The sequence below is a fragment of the Euprymna scolopes genome, chromosome 19 (assembly GCF_053919585.1).
Source record: "Euprymna scolopes isolate OS-2025 chromosome 19, ASM5391958v1, whole genome shotgun sequence".
In the NCBI taxonomy this organism is placed as follows: domain Eukaryota; kingdom Metazoa; phylum Mollusca; class Cephalopoda; order Sepiida; family Sepiolidae; genus Euprymna; species Euprymna scolopes.
Window position 1 is genome coordinate 22190395 of NC_136500.1, and position 23122 is coordinate 22213516.

Here is a 23122-nt window from a genome sequence, read left to right on the forward strand (position 1 = left end):
TTTTACCAAGAATTCTTCATAAGTTTTGGCTTCGGTTTCAATTATAGCTGATGGCACTCAAGTGATTTAATTTTTTTATGAATACTTTTACCAAGAATTCTTCATAAGTTTTGGTTTAGGTTTCGATTATAGTTAATGGAGCTCATGTTATATATATATATATATATATATATATATATATATATATATATATATATATATATATATATCGCACCCTCGCAAAAATAAAAAAAATACTTTGCAAGGATGAGACATAGGTAAAATATTTTCGCTTGTTTTCTTTTCCTTATAAAGGAAATGGTTTCCATAATGTTTTATTGTTAAAGTGTTTTTTATTCAATAAGGCTGTTCTTGTGAAAATTTTCAAACGACATAATGTTTGAATTTGTCCGAATAGTCTTGAAACAATTGTAACTAACGAGGAAATACATTATTTGTTGGTATGAACCCATTCTTTAATGTCTTGGTTTTTGTTAAAACAATATATATATATATATATATATATATATATATATATATATATATATATATATATATATATATATATATATATATATTCTTCATAAGTTTTGGTTTCAATTCAAGCTGATGCACCCAAATCATATGGATATATATTTTTTATTTTTGAAATCATAACTTTATAATATATAAGAATCAATAAAAAATTGACTCTATATATAGAGTATATATGTGAAATTTGTATACATTAAAGTATCATATTTAAGCATATTTTATGACCGGGCTAAGTCGGGCGTCCCTCTTAGCTTAGATAAATACTTTTGCAGTTTTAATAAAAGAGCTACAATAATATCAGGGCGTCTCCATTTACGCTGAACATCCATAGAATACCAACATCAATACATTACATGTGATAGAGCCCGCTGAAGAGTTTTCACAGATACCGGTAGTAATTCAATATTAAGTTTAAAACATGACTTACCCCATAAGTTCCATTTTCTGTCATTATCTGTACACACAGAAAAAGTTAAATTAATAATCTGAATGTTTGCAGATTCCAAACAATACACACACACACACACACACACACACACACACACACACACACACACACACACACACACACACACACACACACACACAAATGAAATTTTATTGATTTCGTACAAAATAACAAATTAATTAATAACAAAACGAATTGAACAGAAAATTTCAACATATCACATTAGGAATACATGAAGAATTGTATTTTTTAAATAATGGCATTTATATTTTCTTATGTAATAATTCGATCGATGCTTCCGTTTAGTCTCGAAAGACAATGGACACGGCTGTAAAGATAGCTGAGTATGTAATTGTGAGGCAAGGGATGAAATTTCAGGACGACTGGAAACTATGCTGAGAAGAGGAAAGCATATACACTCATGAACAAAAAAAATGGGCCAGGAAAGAAATTTACAATTTATTGCACAAAAAGCTGCATTACACAAAATGCAATTAAATAATAAACGAAAATGAGTAAAAAATATAAAGAGCAAGATATTTACTTTAATAAAAACTTAGTATGGAATGGAATTGCCCTTAGATCTTTTTAAAAGATCAATTCTTTTTATCATGCTCTCAACCAACTTGGAGCACTGTGAAGAGGAGATGTTATTCCATTCTCTTTGTACTGCTTCCCATAATTTTTCTTTGTTGAAAAAAGTTTTTTTAACTAATGCACGAGATATTACAGCCCAAATATTTTCCATTGGGTTTAAATCTGGGCTTTGGCCAGGCCAAAACATCACATCAATTGAATTATCAGTAAGCCACTTCTTTGTGACTTTTGCTGTGTGTGCAGGGGCATTATCATGTTGAAAAATAATGTCATTGTTCATTTCTAACTTCTGGATGCTTGGTAATAGACCTCTTTCTAATATTTGAATGTATTCTTTGGCATTAATTGACGCATCACATCTGATAATTTCCCCAACTCCTGCAACAGAAAAGGTCCCCCATACCATTATTCCTCCGTTTCCATGTTTTACTGTGGTTTTTATGCAATTCGGTGAAAATCTTTCTCCGGATGCAACGTTCAGGGGCATCACTGGCAAGGCAAAATCTTGATTCGTCCGACCAGAAAACATTTCTAAACCAATCTGAATCTTTCGTACCATAACATGATGCAAATGTCTTTCTGTCGCTGATGTTCTTCTTAATTAACAAAGGTTTTTTTGCACATCTTTTTGATGAAAATCCCATTTCCTTCATCCTTCTGGATATTGTCACTCAAGAAAAAGAATTTCCTTTTGCTGTTTCGAATTGTTTGCTATGGTCAACATAAGTTTTTTTGCGATCCTTCAAAACGGTCATTTTAAGCCTGTGATCGTCCTTCATTGTGGATGCTCTGGGGCGACCAGAACCAACTTTCCTGCTCACTGTGCCTCCAATTTCGAACGTTCGCCCAATTCTCTTCACAGCTGAAAGAGATGTTGCCACCTTTTCTTCTTTCAAAATGTCGAAAATCTGCTTGTAAGTCAAATTTGCCTGTCGTAATCCTGCAATTCGGTTTTTAATTTTTTCGTCAAGATGTCGTCTTACTTTTCCTGGACTCATCTTTAATACTAATAATCTGAAAAATACTAAATTACAGCTAATTATTAGCAAACAAGCGATAAAAATTTTAAAAATTGTTTTCTTTCCAATTTCAATCGTGGCCCATTTTTTTTGTTCCAATTTTAATCATGACCCATTTTTTTTTTGTTCACGAGTGTACAACACCTGGAATTCCCAAATGGTCACCCATTTTTAGTACTGACCAGGCTCAATGTTGCTTAACTTCGGTGATCTAATGGGAACGGTGTGTCATCGTTAATTATGCCGTATATGTAATAAAATGATCTTTCTTTGTACCATCTTTCATGAAAAGATCAGAGATATGTTAAAATGTATCAGAGGCAGAGATATTTTGAAAAGGTATAAAATGTCAGAAATAGGTGAACAGGTCGGTGATATTTAGAAAAGGTATAAAAGGTCAGATATACATGAAAGGGTCAGTAATATTTAGAAAACATATAAAGGTCAGAGATATTTGGAAGGGTATAAAAGGTCAGAAAAATGTGGAAAGATCATGGATATATTGAAACGGCCAGAAATATGTGAAAATGAATAAAAGGTTATAAATTTATGAAAAGGTCATGGACATTTTGAGAGGTCAGAGATATAAGAAAAGGTCAGAGATGTATAAAAAGGTCAAAGGTATATAAAAGAGCTGAGATATATTGAAAGGTTAGACATGTCAAAAACGTCAGAAATATATGAAAGACATAAATATAAAAAAAAAAAGTCAGACATATGTGAAAAGGTAAAAAAAAAATAAAAAATTAGCAAATATCAAAAATTTAAGAAAAGGTTAAGATATATGAAAAGACCAAAGTTATATGTTGGTTAAATATATAATACATGAACAACAAACGTGAGTTTTGTCAAATACTCCGTTAAATAATAAGTAAATTGTAAAAAATTATTTTTCAAAAAGTAATAAGAAAATATACTCACTCCAATATAGTCTGTATATCAATGCCCATGCATATCTTTCAAGTACCCTGTAGTTTGGTACTCTGACAACAAACCAGGTGTATGGGACGCTGGCTATTCTTTCAACACCGAGCATGTATACTTTTCCGATGGCCACAACAAATACTTTGACATCCTTTCGTTTCAAATAGTCAGCTTGTCTTGTGGTCCATAGAAGATTCTTTGATCTGCCGTTAGTGATGACGATTGCAACGTTGACTACATGACGCCTGGCTCCACGTTTTAGAGTGAATGAGTATTTTCTGAGATATGCCAATGCACGATTGGTGTAATCTTGTCCTCTGATATATGGAATTCTATCAATGGCTCGTAGAACTTCATGAAGATTCTTGTAGGTTTTCAAGTTGAAGTCATTTCTTACCGAAGTGCTGTAGGTGAGAGCACCAACTCTCACATGCCTTGGTGCAATACGGAAATACCTGACAACGTTCTTTACAAAGTGTTTCACTCTTCTGAAGTTTTTCAATCCAAGATAAGTGGATGTGTCAATCACAAACATGATGTCCAGTCGTGCTGTGTCATAACCTATGAGGAGAATAGAAGAAAATAGCGTTGCAGGATTGCATAATTGATAAAAGTTGACAAAATAAATCGATTGAAAATTAATTCCACGTGTAGAAGGAATAAGTGATAATGAAAATTAGAAAATTAATCCAAAAATGCTGCTCACCTCGAAGTCTAATTTCTTTATGAACTGTAAATTGAAAGGGAAATAAGAATTAGAAATAGCGCTAAGAAGTTTTAACAAAAACGTTATTTTTATAATTAGGAGAAAAAAAATTTACATTCAAAATGATATCAGTTCAAATAACTGAAATCGGTAATAGAATTGAGATTTGAGTCGTATTTACTTATAAAGGTGACACGTCATTCCAAAATCAATATTTTGAATTGATTATTGATTTTTATATAGACAATTATTGGTAATCAATGTGCTGTCATCAAAAATGATTGATATTTATTTTGATAATATAGATATAGAGTCCAAACATTACATACCTTTTCCTCTATACCTTTTGTAAGTCACTTCATTTCCTGTAAGTAAAATGTGCAAAATAATAATTATTTGTATCCTTCAAAATAAGTATAACAATCTGTTTTCAAAAAAATGTTATGTGAAAAATAAGATTCTAGGTTTAGTTTGCATTAATGACATTCTGGCAGAAAATATAATCGCAAAAGGGCTAACAGCTGGCATCAAACTTATTGGAATTGCCTGAATGTACAAAAGTGGTGCCAAAGATGAGATTAAAACAAAATAAAAGAACAAATCATAAACGTAATTCAAAAGGTAACAATAACCACATTTCTTCTAATTTGACAACAGAATTTAACACTACGATTTATCGTGAACAGTTTTCTTGAAATATTTTATTACTTTAGCTGTTTTCTTATATATTCACAGAAACGATACAAAAACAATACAATAGTCATATGAAATTATTTAGAAAATAAGAAGATAAACTGTTATAAATCGGAATGATTATTTTAAAATGCGTTCATTTAATCTATACATTTATCAATAATATCGCTATTTGAATCTTAAAGTTGATAGATAAAATTTAAGATTAGTAGATCAATTTTAGGATTGACAGACCAAATTTAAAAGTCGAATAAAACAAAAAAACTCACTCATATATTCCAAACGCCCTTTGTAACCTGTAAATAAAGGAGGAATATGTTTAAACCGGATATGCTTATGGATTTCTAATAATAATTATACATGAATATATATATATATATATATATATATATATATATATATATATATATATATATATATATATTCGGTTCGTTGACTGTCATGGCTCTTGTGAGCTGCGACTTTGTTTGGCTGTGGAATTTATTATATATATATATTGGCTGTGGAATTTATTTTATATCTATCTATCTATCTATCTATATATATATATATATATATATATATATATATATATATATATATATATATATATATATATATATAAAGGTATCATAATTGTAAAGTTGAAAAAATAATTTAAAAAATATTGTATATAAACACATTTCTCTCACAGATAAAAACTCTGAACTGCGATTTATCATTTATTACAAAATATCGAAAACGACTAAATAATATGTGATAACCCGACGTCGATAACAAATTACTAAAAGCAAGTGAAACCGTATATGACCTCAGATGCCAATAGGAGCATGTGTTTCTAAGAACAATGCATATATTGGCATGAATAGAATTAGTATTTCTCGACGGCTTACATGTCATTTGTCTTCTCCTAACAGCTCCATTTATTAACGGTCCTGGATATGACCTTAAACTATATCCAGTGGTGAGGCCCCAGCATACGACAAATATCGAAAAATTGGCAAAAAACATTAATATCTCCCCCTTCAACTAGGCACTTTTCTACAGGAGGGAGTCACTTTTTTCGACGATATTTTTGAAAGTTATCCTCTCCTTTAGGGCCTTGTTGGTCGGGCATTGGAATACGCCGACTGCCCCCCCCCCCCTGCAGAGGGTAAAAGTCCCTCAATGGGGGTCCTGGATATGACCTTAAACTATATCCAGTGGTGAGGCTCCAGCTTGTGGGCTTTGGGGAGTGTGGAGCAACCCTTTAATTACCATTGCTCCCAGGTCCACCCTGACCCGGAATGATAGTACCTGTTAGGGTCCCAACTATGGGTTAAATAGAAACCGACATGAAATTCGGTATTAAATAACCTGAAAAGGGTTGATATGCCGTAAAACAAAAACAACCAAACATTTATTTAGTAACAAATGTAACATTCAAAATAATTTCAGAAACATTAATAAAATATAGTTGCATTCTTGTTGTCTAAAATGACAGCCTGTGCCTTCCCATCATCGAAGCCTTACATATTCAGGTAAAGAAACCCACCATCAATCAGACTTGATATTGAAGACGAGAGGATGTTCTTAAATGCTTTTGAAACGATTTCAATCGATTTTCTCAATAGATTTACCAATTGTAAATTTGTAACTCATCGCGTGCTTGACGAAAACTTATGAGAGTCGAAAATGTTTGCGGATATGGCGACTAACACTCAAGCAGAACATTAGATCACTGGCCCACCAAATTGAAAGGATGGATAGGAAAAGAAACGGGAATTGTTGTTTAATGAAACACACACACACACACACACACACACAAACACACACACACACACACACGCACACACACACTTATTCAAGTTTGTTTATATTTTATATGCACTTGCAATGTTGTAATGAATACTGAATATTTAATGATTAAATCTACATCAGAAATATTCTAGTTATTAGTTCATTACGATTATTATGTCATTTAGATTTGTTTTTTCCCTTTTAAAATGTTTTTACTATAAGATTTTTACTCGTGAATAATATTCTTTCTATTGAAGAGATTTCAAGAAATATCTATTTTTATGTTATATTTTAAAAAATACAAACAGTTTTATGTAGTGTTTGATATAATCGGTGATAATTGAAATATTAAATTTTTTCTGAGGGAAAATAAATGATTTATTCTATGATAAAATTTTGTTGTAGAGCAATAACATCTCTCACGACAATATAACTATGAAGTGACGATAAATAACGTGTACCCTAGTTGTTATGTTGTATATAATGTTAAAGCAAAAACGAAGGGTACTTATTTTATTTTCTAGCCTGTATTTCAGTGTATTAATTCTATTAAGTGTATGTAACAATGCGAAATTAAAAACATAAAAAATTACAAACCTCTTAATTTCCATTTTCTTTCATTGTCTGTAAAAAACGAGAACAAATTTGAGATTAGCAAACGAAACAAGTATTTAACTATTTTTCAAATAAGGCATATAATAGAAATTTTTTCTTGTAATTCCATGTTTTTTTTTGTAAATACCTATTATACATTCTATGAGATTGTAGACACACACACACACACGCACACACATGTTGATTTTTTTTTCATTACTGACTTTTTAATGATATTATATATTTGATATCAGCGTCTCCTTCCTAAGAGGTCAAGGAAGTAGTTTTCCTCTAGAAAGATCACCCATATCTTTGGAACCAAATAAATATATATTACTTAATAATAATAGTAAACAAATAAATATAAAAACAGCATGCTGATGAGCTGCAGTATGGCGAAACATGTGTACATAGATAACTATTAGACACACACACACACATACACACACACAAACACACACACACACACACACACATATATATATATATATATATATATATTCGTACTTAGTATTGATCCTGCGTAGTAGTGTTGTTAAAAGATGTTATAAAAACGATGTACTGGATGGAACGATAAAATTGCCGCCGTAGAAAAGACGACATGATTCCATTTCTATTTAATGAAACCTGTTTTCTTTTTTGTTGCAGACCATCTACTAGTTGGCCAGTTTTGTACAAATCTCAAGAGCGATAGGAGCCTTCTATCATGTCTTAAATTGACTCAATGTGCCATTGTTCCAATCCAAGTTATGACAACAGGACCATTGCCTGCATCCTCAAAATGCATCGTTGTATTACCACGAATATCAGGGACGTGCCCAGGATGATGACAACAAAGTTTCCGACCTCGTTTATGGTCTTTGGTGTGGTTGCAAGTGAGAGCAACATCATGCCACTTCAAATCTTTTAAATCGGCTGTAAAGTCAATACCAAAGTGTACTTGGATTTGCTGAAGAGTGTGGTGATCTTGTAATTCCCTGTTTTTTTTTTAAAAATACTTATTATACATCCTATGAGATTGTACACACACACACACACACACACACACACACACACACACACATATGTCGATTTTTTTCTTGCTGATTTTTAGATGATAATTAAATATTTGGTATTAGGGTCTCTTTCCTGGGAGATCAAAAAAGTAGTTTTCCTTTATAAAGATCGCCCATACTTTTGGAACGTAAACAAATAAATATATATTATTTTTTTATGTATTTTACTAATAAAAAGTTATCTACACACATCCTATGGCTCAACAGAACAGTCAAGCCATGCTAATAGGTTGTAGCATGGCGAAACACGTGAATGTAGAAAAATGTTATATATATATATATATATATATATATATATATATATATATATATATATATATATATATACTAATCAATAAAGAAAGAATAGATTTATGTACCATTCTCTCGCTGCCCCCTCTTCCCCCAACCTGAACTCGCTGGACTACTTTGTTTGGTCATATGCCATACACCGAAGAAGGCCTGATCGCTGCCATCTGCTGATTATTCGCCAAGCTCCCTCTGGCACACGTTTCCGGATCTGTATCAAGGCAGTTATTGAGGCCGAAGGCGACCACATTGAAAAGATGTCAGCTCTCCTATATAATCAAGTTACCTAAATTGATTTTTTTTCAATAAAAGTTTGGAAATAAAGTTGTAGTATTTTCCTTAGGGAGACATCTTTATCGTTCCACCTCAGGTGATGAGGAAACATCATTTATTTAAACTTTTACGAAGTACATGGACGCTATAATGTAATAGAATTGATAAAAGTTCTTTTGAAAGTATCTTTTAGGAAATCGAAATTTTAGAAGAAACAGACAAAATGCTTTTGTAAATCACAACGAAGATGCAAATAAAATATCCGAAATTAATGAAATAAAACATTCAATCAAAAAAATTAATGACTGTTAATAAAAAAAATATTTGCGTCCTAAACGTACTTTACAAGGGTATTTTATTAATTTTGCAAACTTTTTATAATAAGAATGATTTACTTACTCCAGTATAGTCTGTATACCAATGTCCATGCATATCTTCCAAGTATTCTGTAGTTGGGCACTCTGATAATAAACCAAGAATGTGGTCGGCTTGATATTCTCTTCAGGCCCAACTTGTACACTTTTCCAACGGCCACTACAAACACTTTGACATGTCTACGTTTCAAGAGTTTGGCTTGTTTTGTTGTCCACCTCAGATTCTTTGATCTGCCGTTTGTAATGATGATGGCAACGTTGACTACATGACGCCTGGCTCCACGTTTTAGAGTGAATGAGTATTTTCTGAGATATGCCAATGCACGATTGGTGTAATCTTGTCCTCTGATATATGGAATTCTGTCAATGGCTCGTAGCACTTCATAAAGATGTTTGTAGGTTTTCAAGTTGAAGTCATTTCTTACACGAGTGCTGTAGGTGAGAGCACCAACTCTCACATGCCTTGGTGCAATACGGAAATACCTGACAACATGCTTCATGAAGTGTTTCACTCTCCTAAAGTTCTTCAATCCAACATAAGAGGATGAGTCAATTACAAACATGATGTCCATACGTGCTGTGTTATAACCTATGAAAAAGAAAGTAATGTTGCATTCGTGATTTATTTAAATGTTGGTTGTTCTTTGAAAACATATGCCAATATTCACAAAAATCAATTGAAAAATATATTTTTCCCATGTTTTAAAAAAGCCACCAACTATAAAAAAAATCAAGGATTGCTACGAACCTGGAAGCCTAATTTCGTCTCGCACTATGAAAAAAAAAAAAAAGGGATAGCGTAAATCATATGACATATTTACATAAATAAAAAAAACGCCACTTTTACAAATGTAAACAAAGCAGATCTATTTCCAAGATAGCATTTAGTTGATACTGAAAAGTTGATATACATACCTTTTATTCTATACTTTTCAAACGTCTCTTCATTTCCTACAAGAAAGAATTATAAGGCAACGATTATTTAGATATCTAAAATATAAATCGTAAAAGTACTTCCCTTACAATTAGGTAATTACGATGGCTGCTGCGAGGAATATAATTTTCTGATTATTTCCTCTGCATATTATAAATTGTTGTGTAATACAATCAACTGAAAAGAAGATTTTATAGCAATCTACAGATATCCAGAGTTAATACTATTTTAACCAATGCCAAATAATTGTACTTCATAACGGTAGTTATCATGTGTTTTCAAGCTGTTTTTAAAAGCACAAGGTTTAGACAGTATGAAAGTATTATTCAACTAATATTTATATTTTTTTCAAATAAAAAAGTTCACATATATACTTTGAAGTTCTCCGCTGATCTTGAGCATGTGGTACAATGGGGGAAAAAGTGGTTGGTTACTTTTAATGCATCTAAACCAAGCTTCAATCTTTGCATTACCAACGTTCTGATTCCCATCTGGCATCAATTGAAATGAATAGCTCCCTTCTTGGGGAGGCTCCGTGTTTTGACAAGCTTCTGGGCTTGACCTTTAATCCTGATCTAAAAGGGAATACGCACATCAAATCCATTGCCAAGGTTCCTGGAAAAATGATGGGATCCTTCTATCGATCCAGTAGATATCTACCTGCTGATGCAATTTTCTACCTATATAAGAGCCAAGTACGTCCAAGGATGGAGTATTGCTGTCACATCTGAGCAGAAGCTGCTAGGAAGTCTTATCTTGCTTTGACAGAGTTCAGAAAAGACGTTGTAGCCTAGTGGGGGATGCCCCTTTCCCTTCCCTGCAACCTGTTTCTCACAAAAGAGATGTTGCGAGCCTGTCTCTATTTTATCGTTATTTTCATGGCAAGTGTTCGTCTGAGCTCCAATCTAAGGTCCCACTTCGCCAAACATTCACGAGAAACACTCATTTGGCTGTAAACACTATCAATAATTTCCCCCACTCTTTATCTGTGCCTAAACCTAAACGTAGATTCCATGAACAAATCTTCTTTCTAAGAACTGCACACCTGTGGAACTCTCTTCCGTTTACCTGCTTTCCAGCTGACTACAATATGTTTGTCTTCAAGTCCAATATAAACAAGTTCTTGATGAGCCGTTCCCCTTAAGTTATCCAATTTTACCAAATTTACATTTCTAACGATTACTATGATATTGTCCTTTTAATCACTGTACATTTTTAACCCGTATCCTCGAGTGGCCTCTGAGCCTTGATAAATGGTGATTCCTTTGTAAAAAAAAAAAAAATTATTCGAACTAATGCTGATGTCTCTCTGGGTTCCATCCTGAATCCAACCCATTCCTAATCTTCATCAATGATCTCCCAAATCACATTCTTAGGTCATTCGTAGGCATTTATGCCAACGACATGACAATCTATCGCGACACTTCAAAGGCCAGCAATGACTAAGATCTTTTTGATTCTCTCTGTTCTGATCTTGAGAACATGGAGCAATGGGGAAAAAGGTAGTTGGTTAATTTTAATCCATCGAAAACCAAGCTTCTCTCCTTTCATCATATTCACTCTGATCTTCACCACGCCCCAATTGAAATGAATGGCTCTAGTCTTTGGAAAGCTGCATGTCTTGACAAGCTTTTGGGACTGATCTTCAGTCCTGATCTGAAATGGAACACATACATCAAATCTGTTGCCAAGATTGCTGGAAAAATGGTTTGATCACTCTACCATTCTAGAAGTATTTCACTGCCGATGCAATCCTCTATCAATATAAGAGCCAGGTGCGCCTTACAATTAAGTAGTTTCCACATCTGGACAGGAACTAATTGGCACACTCTATCCTCAATCTATCAGAGTTCAAAAGCGGCTTTGAAATCTAGTAGGTGATGCCCTTTTTTTCCTGCAATGTCTTTCTCACAGAAGAGAATCGCGAGCTTGTTTCTGTTCAATCACTATTTTCATGGTATGTGCTCATCTGAACTCCAAGCTATGGTTCCCTCTTGCCAAACTTTCCCAAAAAATACTCGACTAGCTAAAATCACCATATATGATTTTCCCCACTCTCTATCTGTGCCTAAATGTGAATGCAGATTCCATGAACAAAGCTTATTTCCCAGAATTGCCTGCCTTTAGAACTGTTCCGCTGGCATGCTTCTCGGCTGAATACAACATAGTAGCCTTCAAATCTAATGTAAACAAATTCCTGTTAACTTGTCCTCATAAATCAAATTCTACTCAATTTACATCATTAACGAATACTACACTACCACTCTATATTTATTAACCCCTATCCTCGTGTGGCCTTCGAGCCTTAATAAGTACTGACCCCCCCCCAGTAAAAAAAAGGAGTGTTATTTTCACAACATTTTGGTCGATGTAATCTCTGATCTTCTTCAGGTTCATATTGTCGAACTCTGGATCTTTATGTCGAACTCGGGAATCTTTCTGCACGGAATTTCAAACAAAACCTTTTATTTAATCCACAGGGAAGCATGTTCTCATTCCGTCTCAAGTAACGTGGCACAGTGGATAAAGTACTTGGTACATTCAGTTGTAAAGTTACACTCTTCTGGAGGCTGATGGTTCAATCGTCAGTGCAGGCGATACTCAAAATACAATTGCAGAATAATTTAGGACTTCTAAAGAATCCCAAGTTTGACAGAAAGATTCCCGAGTTCGATAAGATACACTTGAAGATGGTTGGAGGTTATATCGACCAAACACTCAATATGAAAACGGTAGTCTGAAGAATCCAAATAATCTGAATAATCAAGCCTCATCAAAAAAATAAGAAACGTAGTTTCAAGATTTGATATGAATATCTTAAAATTCTAAAAATGCTTCTGCATTATGATGGGATGCCAAGCAAAAACATTTTAGGTAAAAACACTATTGCATACTTACGTTCTATATCAAAATTAGTATAAATTCCAAAACTTATGAAAAAATAATCCAGTTGTGAATCCAGATCTATTTTATGCAAAATGTTTGGGTACTATCGGTCCGATATTTTCTATTTTAAAATGGTACATTTTCATTGAACGTAAGGAAAGCAGATATAAATCAAAATAAGAAAGATAGATAAGCCAAAATGATAGATTCCAGTTATCTCCCTTGATTTTAAGAACTTTCCCACGCTAAAACAAAATAAAACTCTATAATTCAATAAACTTTATTTTCAAGTTTAATTTTTTTTTACTGAATCATTTATCGTAATTTTTGTAATTTATACTAATTTTTACATGGCAGGTAAGTATGTAATAGTGCATTTTACATGAAATGCATTTACTGGAAATCCCATTATACTGCAGAAGCACCCTGTGTACATTGTGCTGATAATGTCTGATGCAAAAACAACGAACCGTTGCATTATGCAATAAATATGATGTAATATTTAAAAGAAAAATAAACTAATTTTATTTCATTTAAATTCTTTTACATTGGAACGATTTTATATACTTTAGTCTACTAATCTATTTCCAAGTTGATGACACATACAATTACAACTAGAATTAATGAGAATTAGCAATGAACACTTACTGAGATATTCCAAGCGTTCTTTATAACCTGTTGAAAAAAAAAAAAATATAAAAATTATATGGAAGAACACAAGGTAAAAATTAATAAGCATATATTTTACTTTCCTGTCCCTTTACACACATTTTCGAAGTATTATATACAAATTGTTCAAGACAGTTTTGACATGACAGAATTGCATTTAACTAATAACCCCCCTTTATTTTTTTAAAGATAAACCTCCATAACCATACAAATGAAATCCTTTTATATTTACGAAACGAATTGATGACTATATATATATATATATATATATATATATATATATATATATATATATATATATATATATATACTAGCATTTCAACCCGGCGTTGCCCGAGTGTTTGGAGGTGTATGTTGAGTAAAAAAAAAAAAAAAGCGGTCAATTTTTTTAAACTTTGACCCCTTTTATGACCCCTTAACATTTATTGTTTTGGGCTCATATAAAGTTATCAAGTTAGGTCCATGTCCAAGGAACCTATATCTAAAATTTCAAGTGTTTAGATCCAAGATTGGGGGAGGAGTTTGGTAGAGTTCTCAAAGGTCAAATCGTTGAACTTCGATCCCTTACCAGCCAAATTTCTGGCCGAAAACCGATCACAAAGATTTTCCCAAATCTCAGTACCCTGTATATCAAATTTCTAGTCTGTAGACTAAAAATTGACCGAGTTATTGCGTAGGGAAATGTACACAGACACACAGACAGACAGACACACACACAGAGACACACAGACACGTTCACTTATATATATATATATATATATATATATATATATATATATATATATATATATATATATATATATTCCCCAAAATCGAACACAGTGTATTTTTTTTCGCAAGAATGCAAGAAATACGGACGAACTAGATGTTTTCTTTCTTTCTATTTTGTTTCCAGGAAAACAAGAGACAGAGAGTAGGGTTATCTGATTCAGCATTAGATTAAAATGAATGATGAAATAAAACAAAAAAACAACAAGATTTTATCCAGGCTCCTTAAAAAGATGCTTTTAGTAGCGCTCTGGAGGCCTCCTTAGTTTTATTTTGTGATTCCTTACTTAAAAGTTATAGAGAACCGCGAACAGGTGAAGGTATATACTGTATATTCAGACTGAGTTGTAAAAAAAAAGAAGAAATTAAATCGTTTATGCATTTTGCATGCAATTTAAATGCAATTAAATTGATAATTTTGCCAAAGATTTGTTTGTGGATTACCAATATTTGAAGACAAGAAAATTTAATTAAAAACATGACTAACCTTTTAAGTCCCATCTTCTGTCATAGCCTGCAAAAGTGGGAAACAAACGATGGATTTAGCAAAACAAAAAGCAAACATGGTTTTTTTATATTTATATACAGATTTCAAACGATTCATGATTGATTAATTACATTCCCCATTACACGCGATCAATAAAATAATCAATAAAATAATCAATAAAATCAATCAATAAAATAATCAATAAAAGCGAAATGTTGAAGTTTAAGGGCTTCACGTCTAGACGAGATTGACACTGTGGGCTACATGGCAAAAGTCTACATGGTCAAATACACTTTTTGACTTTATTTTTAATTTCATATCTGTAACATTATTATATATCTACCATTAAATAATGTGTGTGCGTGCGTCCGAGTTTCTTTCCCTGTGGGCCTATTTTTTGTTTTTTAAACTTCATACGAATGTAGTTGATGTGTCTGGGTGTATTTCGACGTAGATTTTTTTTTATTAGATGCGTCTGATTAGTATAGAAAATCGATAATCGAAAAAAAATCCGATTAAAGAATGAAATCCGATCTTCACCAAAGTTAACACGCTTATACAACCTAACATAACAAGTACATTTGAGAAGTTTTATCACTGCATAAGCAGAAAGGCGCTGCCTATAAAATCAACGGTAGATCTTTTTATAAGACAGAGGTGCGTTCGAAATGAATGTTTCTTTTTAGAGCACAATGTAACCATGATACTTGGCTTTTGCATTTCAAACTTTAAGTGAATCCATTATTTACATATAATTAGATAAAATCAACGTTAGGTTCTCTACAGTGTAATATAGACTACAATGTATTGTGGGCTGAGTCATTGCGGAGAGGCATTTGAAGCTTCCTTTCGGTACACTGCAATCAATCGATTTGATTAATAAATGGGAGATTTCAACGATTTCAATGACAATAAAAGTATGAGAAGGTGAGACATTTTTTGATCCCCATTCAATCCCGAACAACGTCGGATATCCCTGCTAGATATACATATATGACAATAGTTCACAAAGTAGAACCTATTTTTTTTAAACTCAAAAACTGAGAAGTTGAAGAATTACGAAGACAGGAGTGGTATCATTAAAACGTGCGATCTTTTCTACTCCAGAATTTATTTTTCTACATAATCACAACCATTCTCAATGCACGTTTGCAGTGATCAACGATGTCGTAAAAGTCCAGAGCGTGCTTTTATCATTCACATCTTTGTTGTCACTCTGAAATCGATGAACACAAGAAATGGTAAATAATCTTGTTTACGCACAAGAATTCCTTGAGACGTGTGACTTAATTTAACTGTAACACGAGTGTAAAATCATTGTGAAACACTGTTTAGTCTATCGTAGTATTTAATATATAACTAGATTGTGTGTGTGTGTGTGTGTGTGTGTGTGTGTGTGTGTGTGTGTGTGTGGGTGGGTGGGTGTGGGTGTGCAGCTAAGTTAAGTATAAGTATGAGTGCAAGCACACATTACATGTGGTTAATTATTAAAACTACGACACATATTTGATGGTGACCACAACGGTAAAAAAATATTAAAGCCCGTTTTCTTTTATTTAGCTTCAGTAAGGTTTAAGATATCAAGGGGCTCCCTCCTGGAACTAACACGTGATTCTGTTATGATTTAAATTTATATCCGAGGGCTCTTTTAAGAATAGATGCTGTTCCCTTTATGGCTGCTATTTGTATCTCGTTACAGTTTGATCTTCCAGGGATTGCTTCTAAGTATTTATGAAGATTCTTTTTTATTAAACCAGTTGCTCCTATCACAACCGGTATAAACTGTATAGAAGAGTGTGTGTTATTATAATTATACTATATATGATATTCGTCCATCGCTTGCATAGATGACAGTGATCATGCAATTGTTCTGTAATTTCAGTGATACCTTGTTAGACTGATTCTTCTCGCACTGTGGGATAATTTTGTAGCAAAGGTGCAGACTGCTCTGTATTTTCTAATGTCATGCTTTCTCTTGCATTGTTCATTGTGTGCGCATTCAGCAATTGTAGCGCCTGTGAATTGCAGCACGACAGAAACATCTACGACCTGCCCACTAAACCTAACACTGTTGTAACATGGTGTTTACTGACGGACAAACCATAGTATATATATATATATATATATATATATATATATATATATATATATATATATATATATATATATATTATGATCATAGAATTCTATGCCCACATTTGTATAAAAAAATAAGCAGTGACCTTTTGTTAGTCAATTACTCTATTAGTATTTAACTGCCTTTCCACGGGGGCAAAGTTAGACACAAGGTCGTTTTTTTTTTCTGGGGAAAATCCAGTTCCCCCCAAAGGGGCACTCTGGATAGGAACAAAATAAACATTTTTCAGTCATAAATGATTTCTCCTCCACTGACCGAGGACAGAAAAAGTGAAGTGCAATATCAGAAAAGATACTACACTTTGGTCCTAGCCAATTTCTCTATTACAAAATGAGAAATAAAGGACTAAATAGAGAGCAGTGAGCTTAGCAGAAAGGATAGCATAATTGTTAACAATCATTTTCAAAATCAATACAAACGATTTACTTACTCCAGTATAGTCTGTATACCAATGTCCATGCATATCTTCCAAGTATTCTGTAGTTAGGCACTCTGATGATAAACCAAGAATGTGGTCGGCTTGATATTCTCTTCAGACCCAACTCGTACACTTTTCCAACGGCCACTACAAACACCTTGACATGACTACGTTTCAAGAGGTCAGCCTGTTTTGTGGTCCACTTATGATTTACTGATCTGCCGTTCGTGATGACAATAGCAACGTTGGCTACATGTAGTCTGTCTCCATATCGGCGAGTGAATGAATATTTTCTGATATAACTCAAAGCACGATTGGTGTATTGTTGTCCTCTCACATACGGAATTCTGTCAATGGCTTCTAATACTGCATGCAGATTTTTGTCAGTGTTCAAATTTAAATAATCTCTTGGCCAAGTGCTGTAGGTGATTGCACCAACTCTCACGTGACTTGGAGCAATACGGAAATATTTGACAACCTTCTTCATAAAGCTTTTCACCTTCATGAAGTTATACAATCCAACAGAAGTTGATGCATCGACTACAAACATGATGTCCATTCGGGCTTTGTTATAATCTGTTTTAAATAAGAGAAAATAATGTTGCATGAATCATTGTTGAATCTAAAATGTCATAAAAATATCTAAAAAGAGCAAAAAATTCATTCACACGAAAACAAAAATCTTTCACCAACGTCAAGCTAAAAATATCACTCACCTGGAAGTCTTATGTCTTTTCGCTCTGCAAAGATAAAAGAAAAAAATCGTATGAGCAAATTTATAAAACTATTTAAAAATTTCAAGTGTGGTTTAGTCCAAGAACTGTATCACTTGAAACGGAATAAAATCTATCAATATAATTCCAATAATCTTGGACATACTCGGCATTAAATATTGCATTTTATTTCAAAGTCCATCTTTAAAATTGAACAAGAACAAAATTCTAAGTATTTTAATTTTTTTTATTGATGATAGAATTTAATTTCGTTGGTTTTGTACATAAGTCTTGGGGTGTCATTTTATGCCGTTCAAAAAATATAATCATTCTTTGGCAGAATTCCAAGGACTCTTGAATACATTTGGCATTAAATTTCAAAGTGAACCATTAAAATTGAGTGATAACAAAATTCGAAATAACTTATGGTTTTCTTTGATAATGAAATAAAATCTTGTTGGTTTTATTATATAATAATATTTAATATTGTTGTTTGATTTGCTTTATTTTTTATGTCATATTGATTTTAGTATGTCATATAAGTAAAAATAGAATAACCGTTGTTTTCAAAGCGTTCAGGTTATTGGTCTATGGTTACAAGTTTGATAGTTATTTCTACTACTCGAAGTGCTATATAAACTATCACTTATCACCCAGTGTCCTCATCATGGCGTTCACATGAATCCAGTATGCAGGTTTCTAAGGACACTCCAATTCGAGATCTACGTATCATATCACAATTCGGGCATACGTTATCGTTTTATACTAGTGCATGTGATTGATTTTCATGCTACAATATTCTTGTTGCTATCAACTCTGATGTTGTGTACTTTTGATAATTTCCACATCGCTTTCTTATTCTATTCCTCAACTCCGCCTTCAAGAGTACACTTAACAGTCATGTTATGTGACTAATTCCACACCTCTTCGTATTCTCCTGCAAACAAATCTTATACCACTTTTCCTGTCTTCCAACTCTCCTAGCTTCCATATTTTGTTCAGAATAAAATATTTCATTAGGATAGGATGGATCGTTAATCCTTACAACATAAGCAACTCATCTCAAACGATTTTTTTAACAAATGCAATGTGTTAAGACTATTGGTTCACGGTTTGATCTATAATTGTAGCCTTGTCCGAATTTGAGCTAAATATTACCAAAAGCACTAAATATACACCAATGGTTTATTAAATCATAGATCAATAACTTTAACAAGTGATATTTATCAAGAAATAAAACGCATGATAAACAACAAGTTTATTTTTACATTAGAAATATACAAGTAATATTATACACACCTTTTTCTCTATACTTAAAGAAGACGTCTTCATTTCCTGCAAATACATTAAACAAACCAAAATTTTTGGAATATGAAATTAGTTACGACAATAAATAAATATGTAGCTTGTTTGCAAAACTCAAGCTAACTATGTTTTTTTTTCAGTAAAGAAAAGGATAACCGGGAAATGCCTGGTAAGGATAACTAGTACAAAAATAAAGTTATCAATAATAAATATAATAAAGTTATTAATAATAAACATAACACACAATTCCATACTTATTTATTGTTGTTATTAAATTTTCTAAAAGATATGGAAATATAAAAGCATAATATTCATTGTTAAATGTATAAAAACAAACTGAAAAAGCAAACAGTTACTCATATATTGCGAACTGTTATTTATACCATATAACAGCTAGTGGTAAAAATTAATGTATTAATTTTTATAAAAGAATAACATAAAAAGAAACCGAAAAGAAAACTTACTTATATATTCCAAACGTTCTTCATAACCTGTTGTAAAAAATGTAATTGCAGATATTTGAATATAGAAACGAAACGCCTATACAACTGTATTAATATAAGTATTTTTACATATCAAACATTATATATATATATATATATATATATATATTTTTTTTACAAAGGCATCACCACATTATCAAGGCCCAGAGGCCACTCAAGGATAAGGGTTAAAGAGTGTACAGTAGAAATTGGTCAATATAGTAATCATTAGTAATGAAAATTTGGCAAATTTAATAACCTATATGGAACGGCCCATCAAGAACTTATTTACTTTAGACTTGAACACAACCATATTGTAGTCAGCCGGAAAGCAGGAAAACGGAAGACAATTCCACAGGCGTGCAGTTCTAAGAAAGAAGCTTTGTTCATGGAATCTACGTTTAGGTTTAGGCACAGATAAAGAGTGGGGGAAATTATTGATAGTGTTTACAGCTAGACGAGTGTTTCTTGTGAAAGTTTGGCGAGGGGGGACCATAGATTGAAGCTCAGTTGAACACTTTCCATGAAAATAACGATACATCAGAGACAAACTCGCAACATCTCTTCTGTGAGATAGAGGTTGCAAGGAGGAGAAAAGGACATCTCCTACGAGGCTACGAAGTCTATTTTGAACTCTATCAAGGCAGGCCAAGTCCTTTCTAGCAGCTCCTGCCCAGATGTGGCAACAGTATTCCATCCTTGGACGTACCTGGCTCTTATATAGATAGAGAATAGCATCAGCAGTGAGATATCTACTGGATCGATAGAAAGATCCCACCATTTTTCCAGCGGCCTTGGCAACAGATTTGATGTACGTGTTCCATTTAAGATCAGGAGTAATGGTCAAGCCCAGAAGCTTGTCAAAACTTGAGGCCTCCTGAAGACGAGAGCCATTCATTTCAATTGATGACAAATGTGGATTAGAATGTTGATGATGTAAAGAGAGAAGCTTGGTTTTAGATGCATTAAAAGTAACCAGCCACTCCTTTCCCCATTGTACTACGTGCTCAAGATCAGAGGAGAGAGAATTGGAGAGAACTTGGTCGTTTACTGTCTTAGATGTGCTACCATAAATGGTAGTGTCGTCAGCATAAATGTCTACAAATGATGTAAGGATATGATTTGGAAGATCATTAATGTAGATCAGGAAAAGAGTTGGGCCCAGGATGGATCCCTGAGGGACACCGGCATTAATACTGTGAGCTTCTGATTTTTGCCCCTCAACTACTACTCTTATGAACCTATCAGAAAGAAATGATTTAATAATTGAGAAGACTTTTCCAGCTATACCATAGCTAGCGATCTTATGAAGTAAACCTTTATGCCATACCCTATCAAAGGCTTTAGATATGTCATATATATATATATATATATTACAATGTATAAAAAGAATAGGAAAAGTATAAAAGCTTAAACTTTTCTTTATTCGGTTTCTATTTGTGACGTGTAGGAATACAAGATAATGTTATAACAAAAAAAAATTTTTTCATTTTTTTACAAGTACATAACTATCACAAATCATACATAGTTGTTTATGAAAAAAAAACAAAAACAAAATAGAATATATATAATTTATAAAATAAAGCTGAACGTCTGTGTGTGTGTCTGGTCACGAATAGGCTCCTATATGATTGACTATTATAGAAAACTGATCACATATAATGATAGATTTATCGAGACACAAGAAGGGGTATGTTTGATCTGGCATAATGATGATTCGTTAAAACTGTGGGGTCTGCGTACGCGCCTGGTCCACAAAGTATGGAAATAAATAATTTTAAAATTAAAACACTAAAAGAAAATGTGTTTTCAAAAAACACACATATACACGCACACACATATACATATATCCACATATACATATACATATATATATATATATATATATATACATATACATATATATACATATACATACATACACATACGGCCGTATACATACACATTCATGTACATATACACATACACTCGCATAAATACATACATATATGATATAGATGTACATAATAATATTTTGATAAGTATGCTTTAACTTAAATAGGGATAGTATAATAAAATTGTGGGTTCTGCGTTCAATGGAAATAGGCACAAACTTTAATAAAGACTTTTCATATCTATCTGCGTAAGTATACTTTGATAATTATGCTTCAGTTTGAAGAAATATGGTATAATAAAATTATGGGGTGTTTTTTCGCCCCTTGCCATCCATAGAATGAAAATAGGCACAAACTTTTATAAAGACTTTTCATATCTATCTGCGTAAGTATACTTTGGTAATTATGTTTCAGTTTGAAGAAATATGGTATAATAAAATTATGGGGTGTTCGTTCGCGCCTGACCTCCATAGACTGGAAATATGTCACAAAGTTTAACAAGGTTTTTTAATATAGATCCACAGAATATTGTGTTAAGTGTTTCAGTATGAACAGGTATGGTATAATAAATTATGGGGTTTATCTATTTTATTTTTACTTTCATCATATTTTGCTTTGGTTTTGATACCCCCAAAATTCGAAGCTATCTCTTTACAACTCTTCCTTTTCATAACCTATCATACTTTCATAAATCAGAGTCCATTTTCTGTAGGCTGTTTTTGAACCCAGTCAACGACGGGTACTTTTGCTTGTATTTATATAATCCTCCTTTTACGAACATATTTTTCTTAGTAAATATAACATTGCAAATAATATCGATTAACATCACATGTCCAAAATAAATAAATTATGCGTTTAAAACAGATAAAATAACGTTTGATGGTTAGGCATTCTACACGTCAGCCAAACACACAACAATTTCACAGCAATTACGAATAATACTGCAAAGGGTAATAAGATAAAAATAAAATGGAAAATAATTCTACAGACTCTTTTTTAATTACAAGCATGAACAGGTGAAAATAAAAGAAATGCAACAATTATCAAGAGTTGTGCAATTCGGAAGAAAATAAGACATTTAATGAAAAATACGAAACTAAATTAACATTACTTTATTATAATTTATGCACGAAAAAAATACGAAACTAAATTAACATTACTTTATTATAATTATGCACGAAAAAAAATACGAAACTAAATTAATATT

The 23122-nt window shown here is 32.5% G+C and overlaps 1 protein-coding gene across 50 annotated transcripts in view; it reads right to left on the reverse strand.

The window, feature by feature from the left end:
- The window catches only part of LOC145303484 (uncharacterized), a 578993-nt gene that overhangs the window by 269896 nt on the left and 285975 nt on the right, over window positions 1-23122 (reverse strand). For all 50 annotated transcript variants that reach the window (XM_080144904.1, XM_080144905.1, XM_080144871.1 and 47 more), the window contains 15 exons: window positions 20024-20050; window positions 19554-19589; window positions 18258-18281; window positions 17554-18117; window positions 14987-15013; window positions 13711-13737; window positions 10158-10193; window positions 9991-10014; window positions 9268-9831; window positions 7256-7282; window positions 5170-5196; window positions 4537-4572; window positions 4208-4231; window positions 3499-4062; window positions 941-967 (listed from right to left, as the gene is read on the reverse strand). In XM_080144904.1, the coding sequence (XP_080001030.1) occupies window positions 941-967; window positions 3499-4062; window positions 4208-4231; window positions 4537-4572; window positions 5170-5196; window positions 7256-7282; window positions 9268-9831; window positions 9991-10014; window positions 10158-10193; window positions 13711-13737; window positions 14987-15013; window positions 17554-18117; window positions 18258-18281; window positions 19554-19589; window positions 20024-20050 (2034 nt within the window). The remainder of the gene's footprint in view (window positions 1-940; window positions 968-3498; window positions 4063-4207; window positions 4232-4536; window positions 4573-5169; window positions 5197-7255; window positions 7283-9267; window positions 9832-9990; window positions 10015-10157; window positions 10194-13710; window positions 13738-14986; window positions 15014-17553; window positions 18118-18257; window positions 18282-19553; window positions 19590-20023; window positions 20051-23122) is intronic.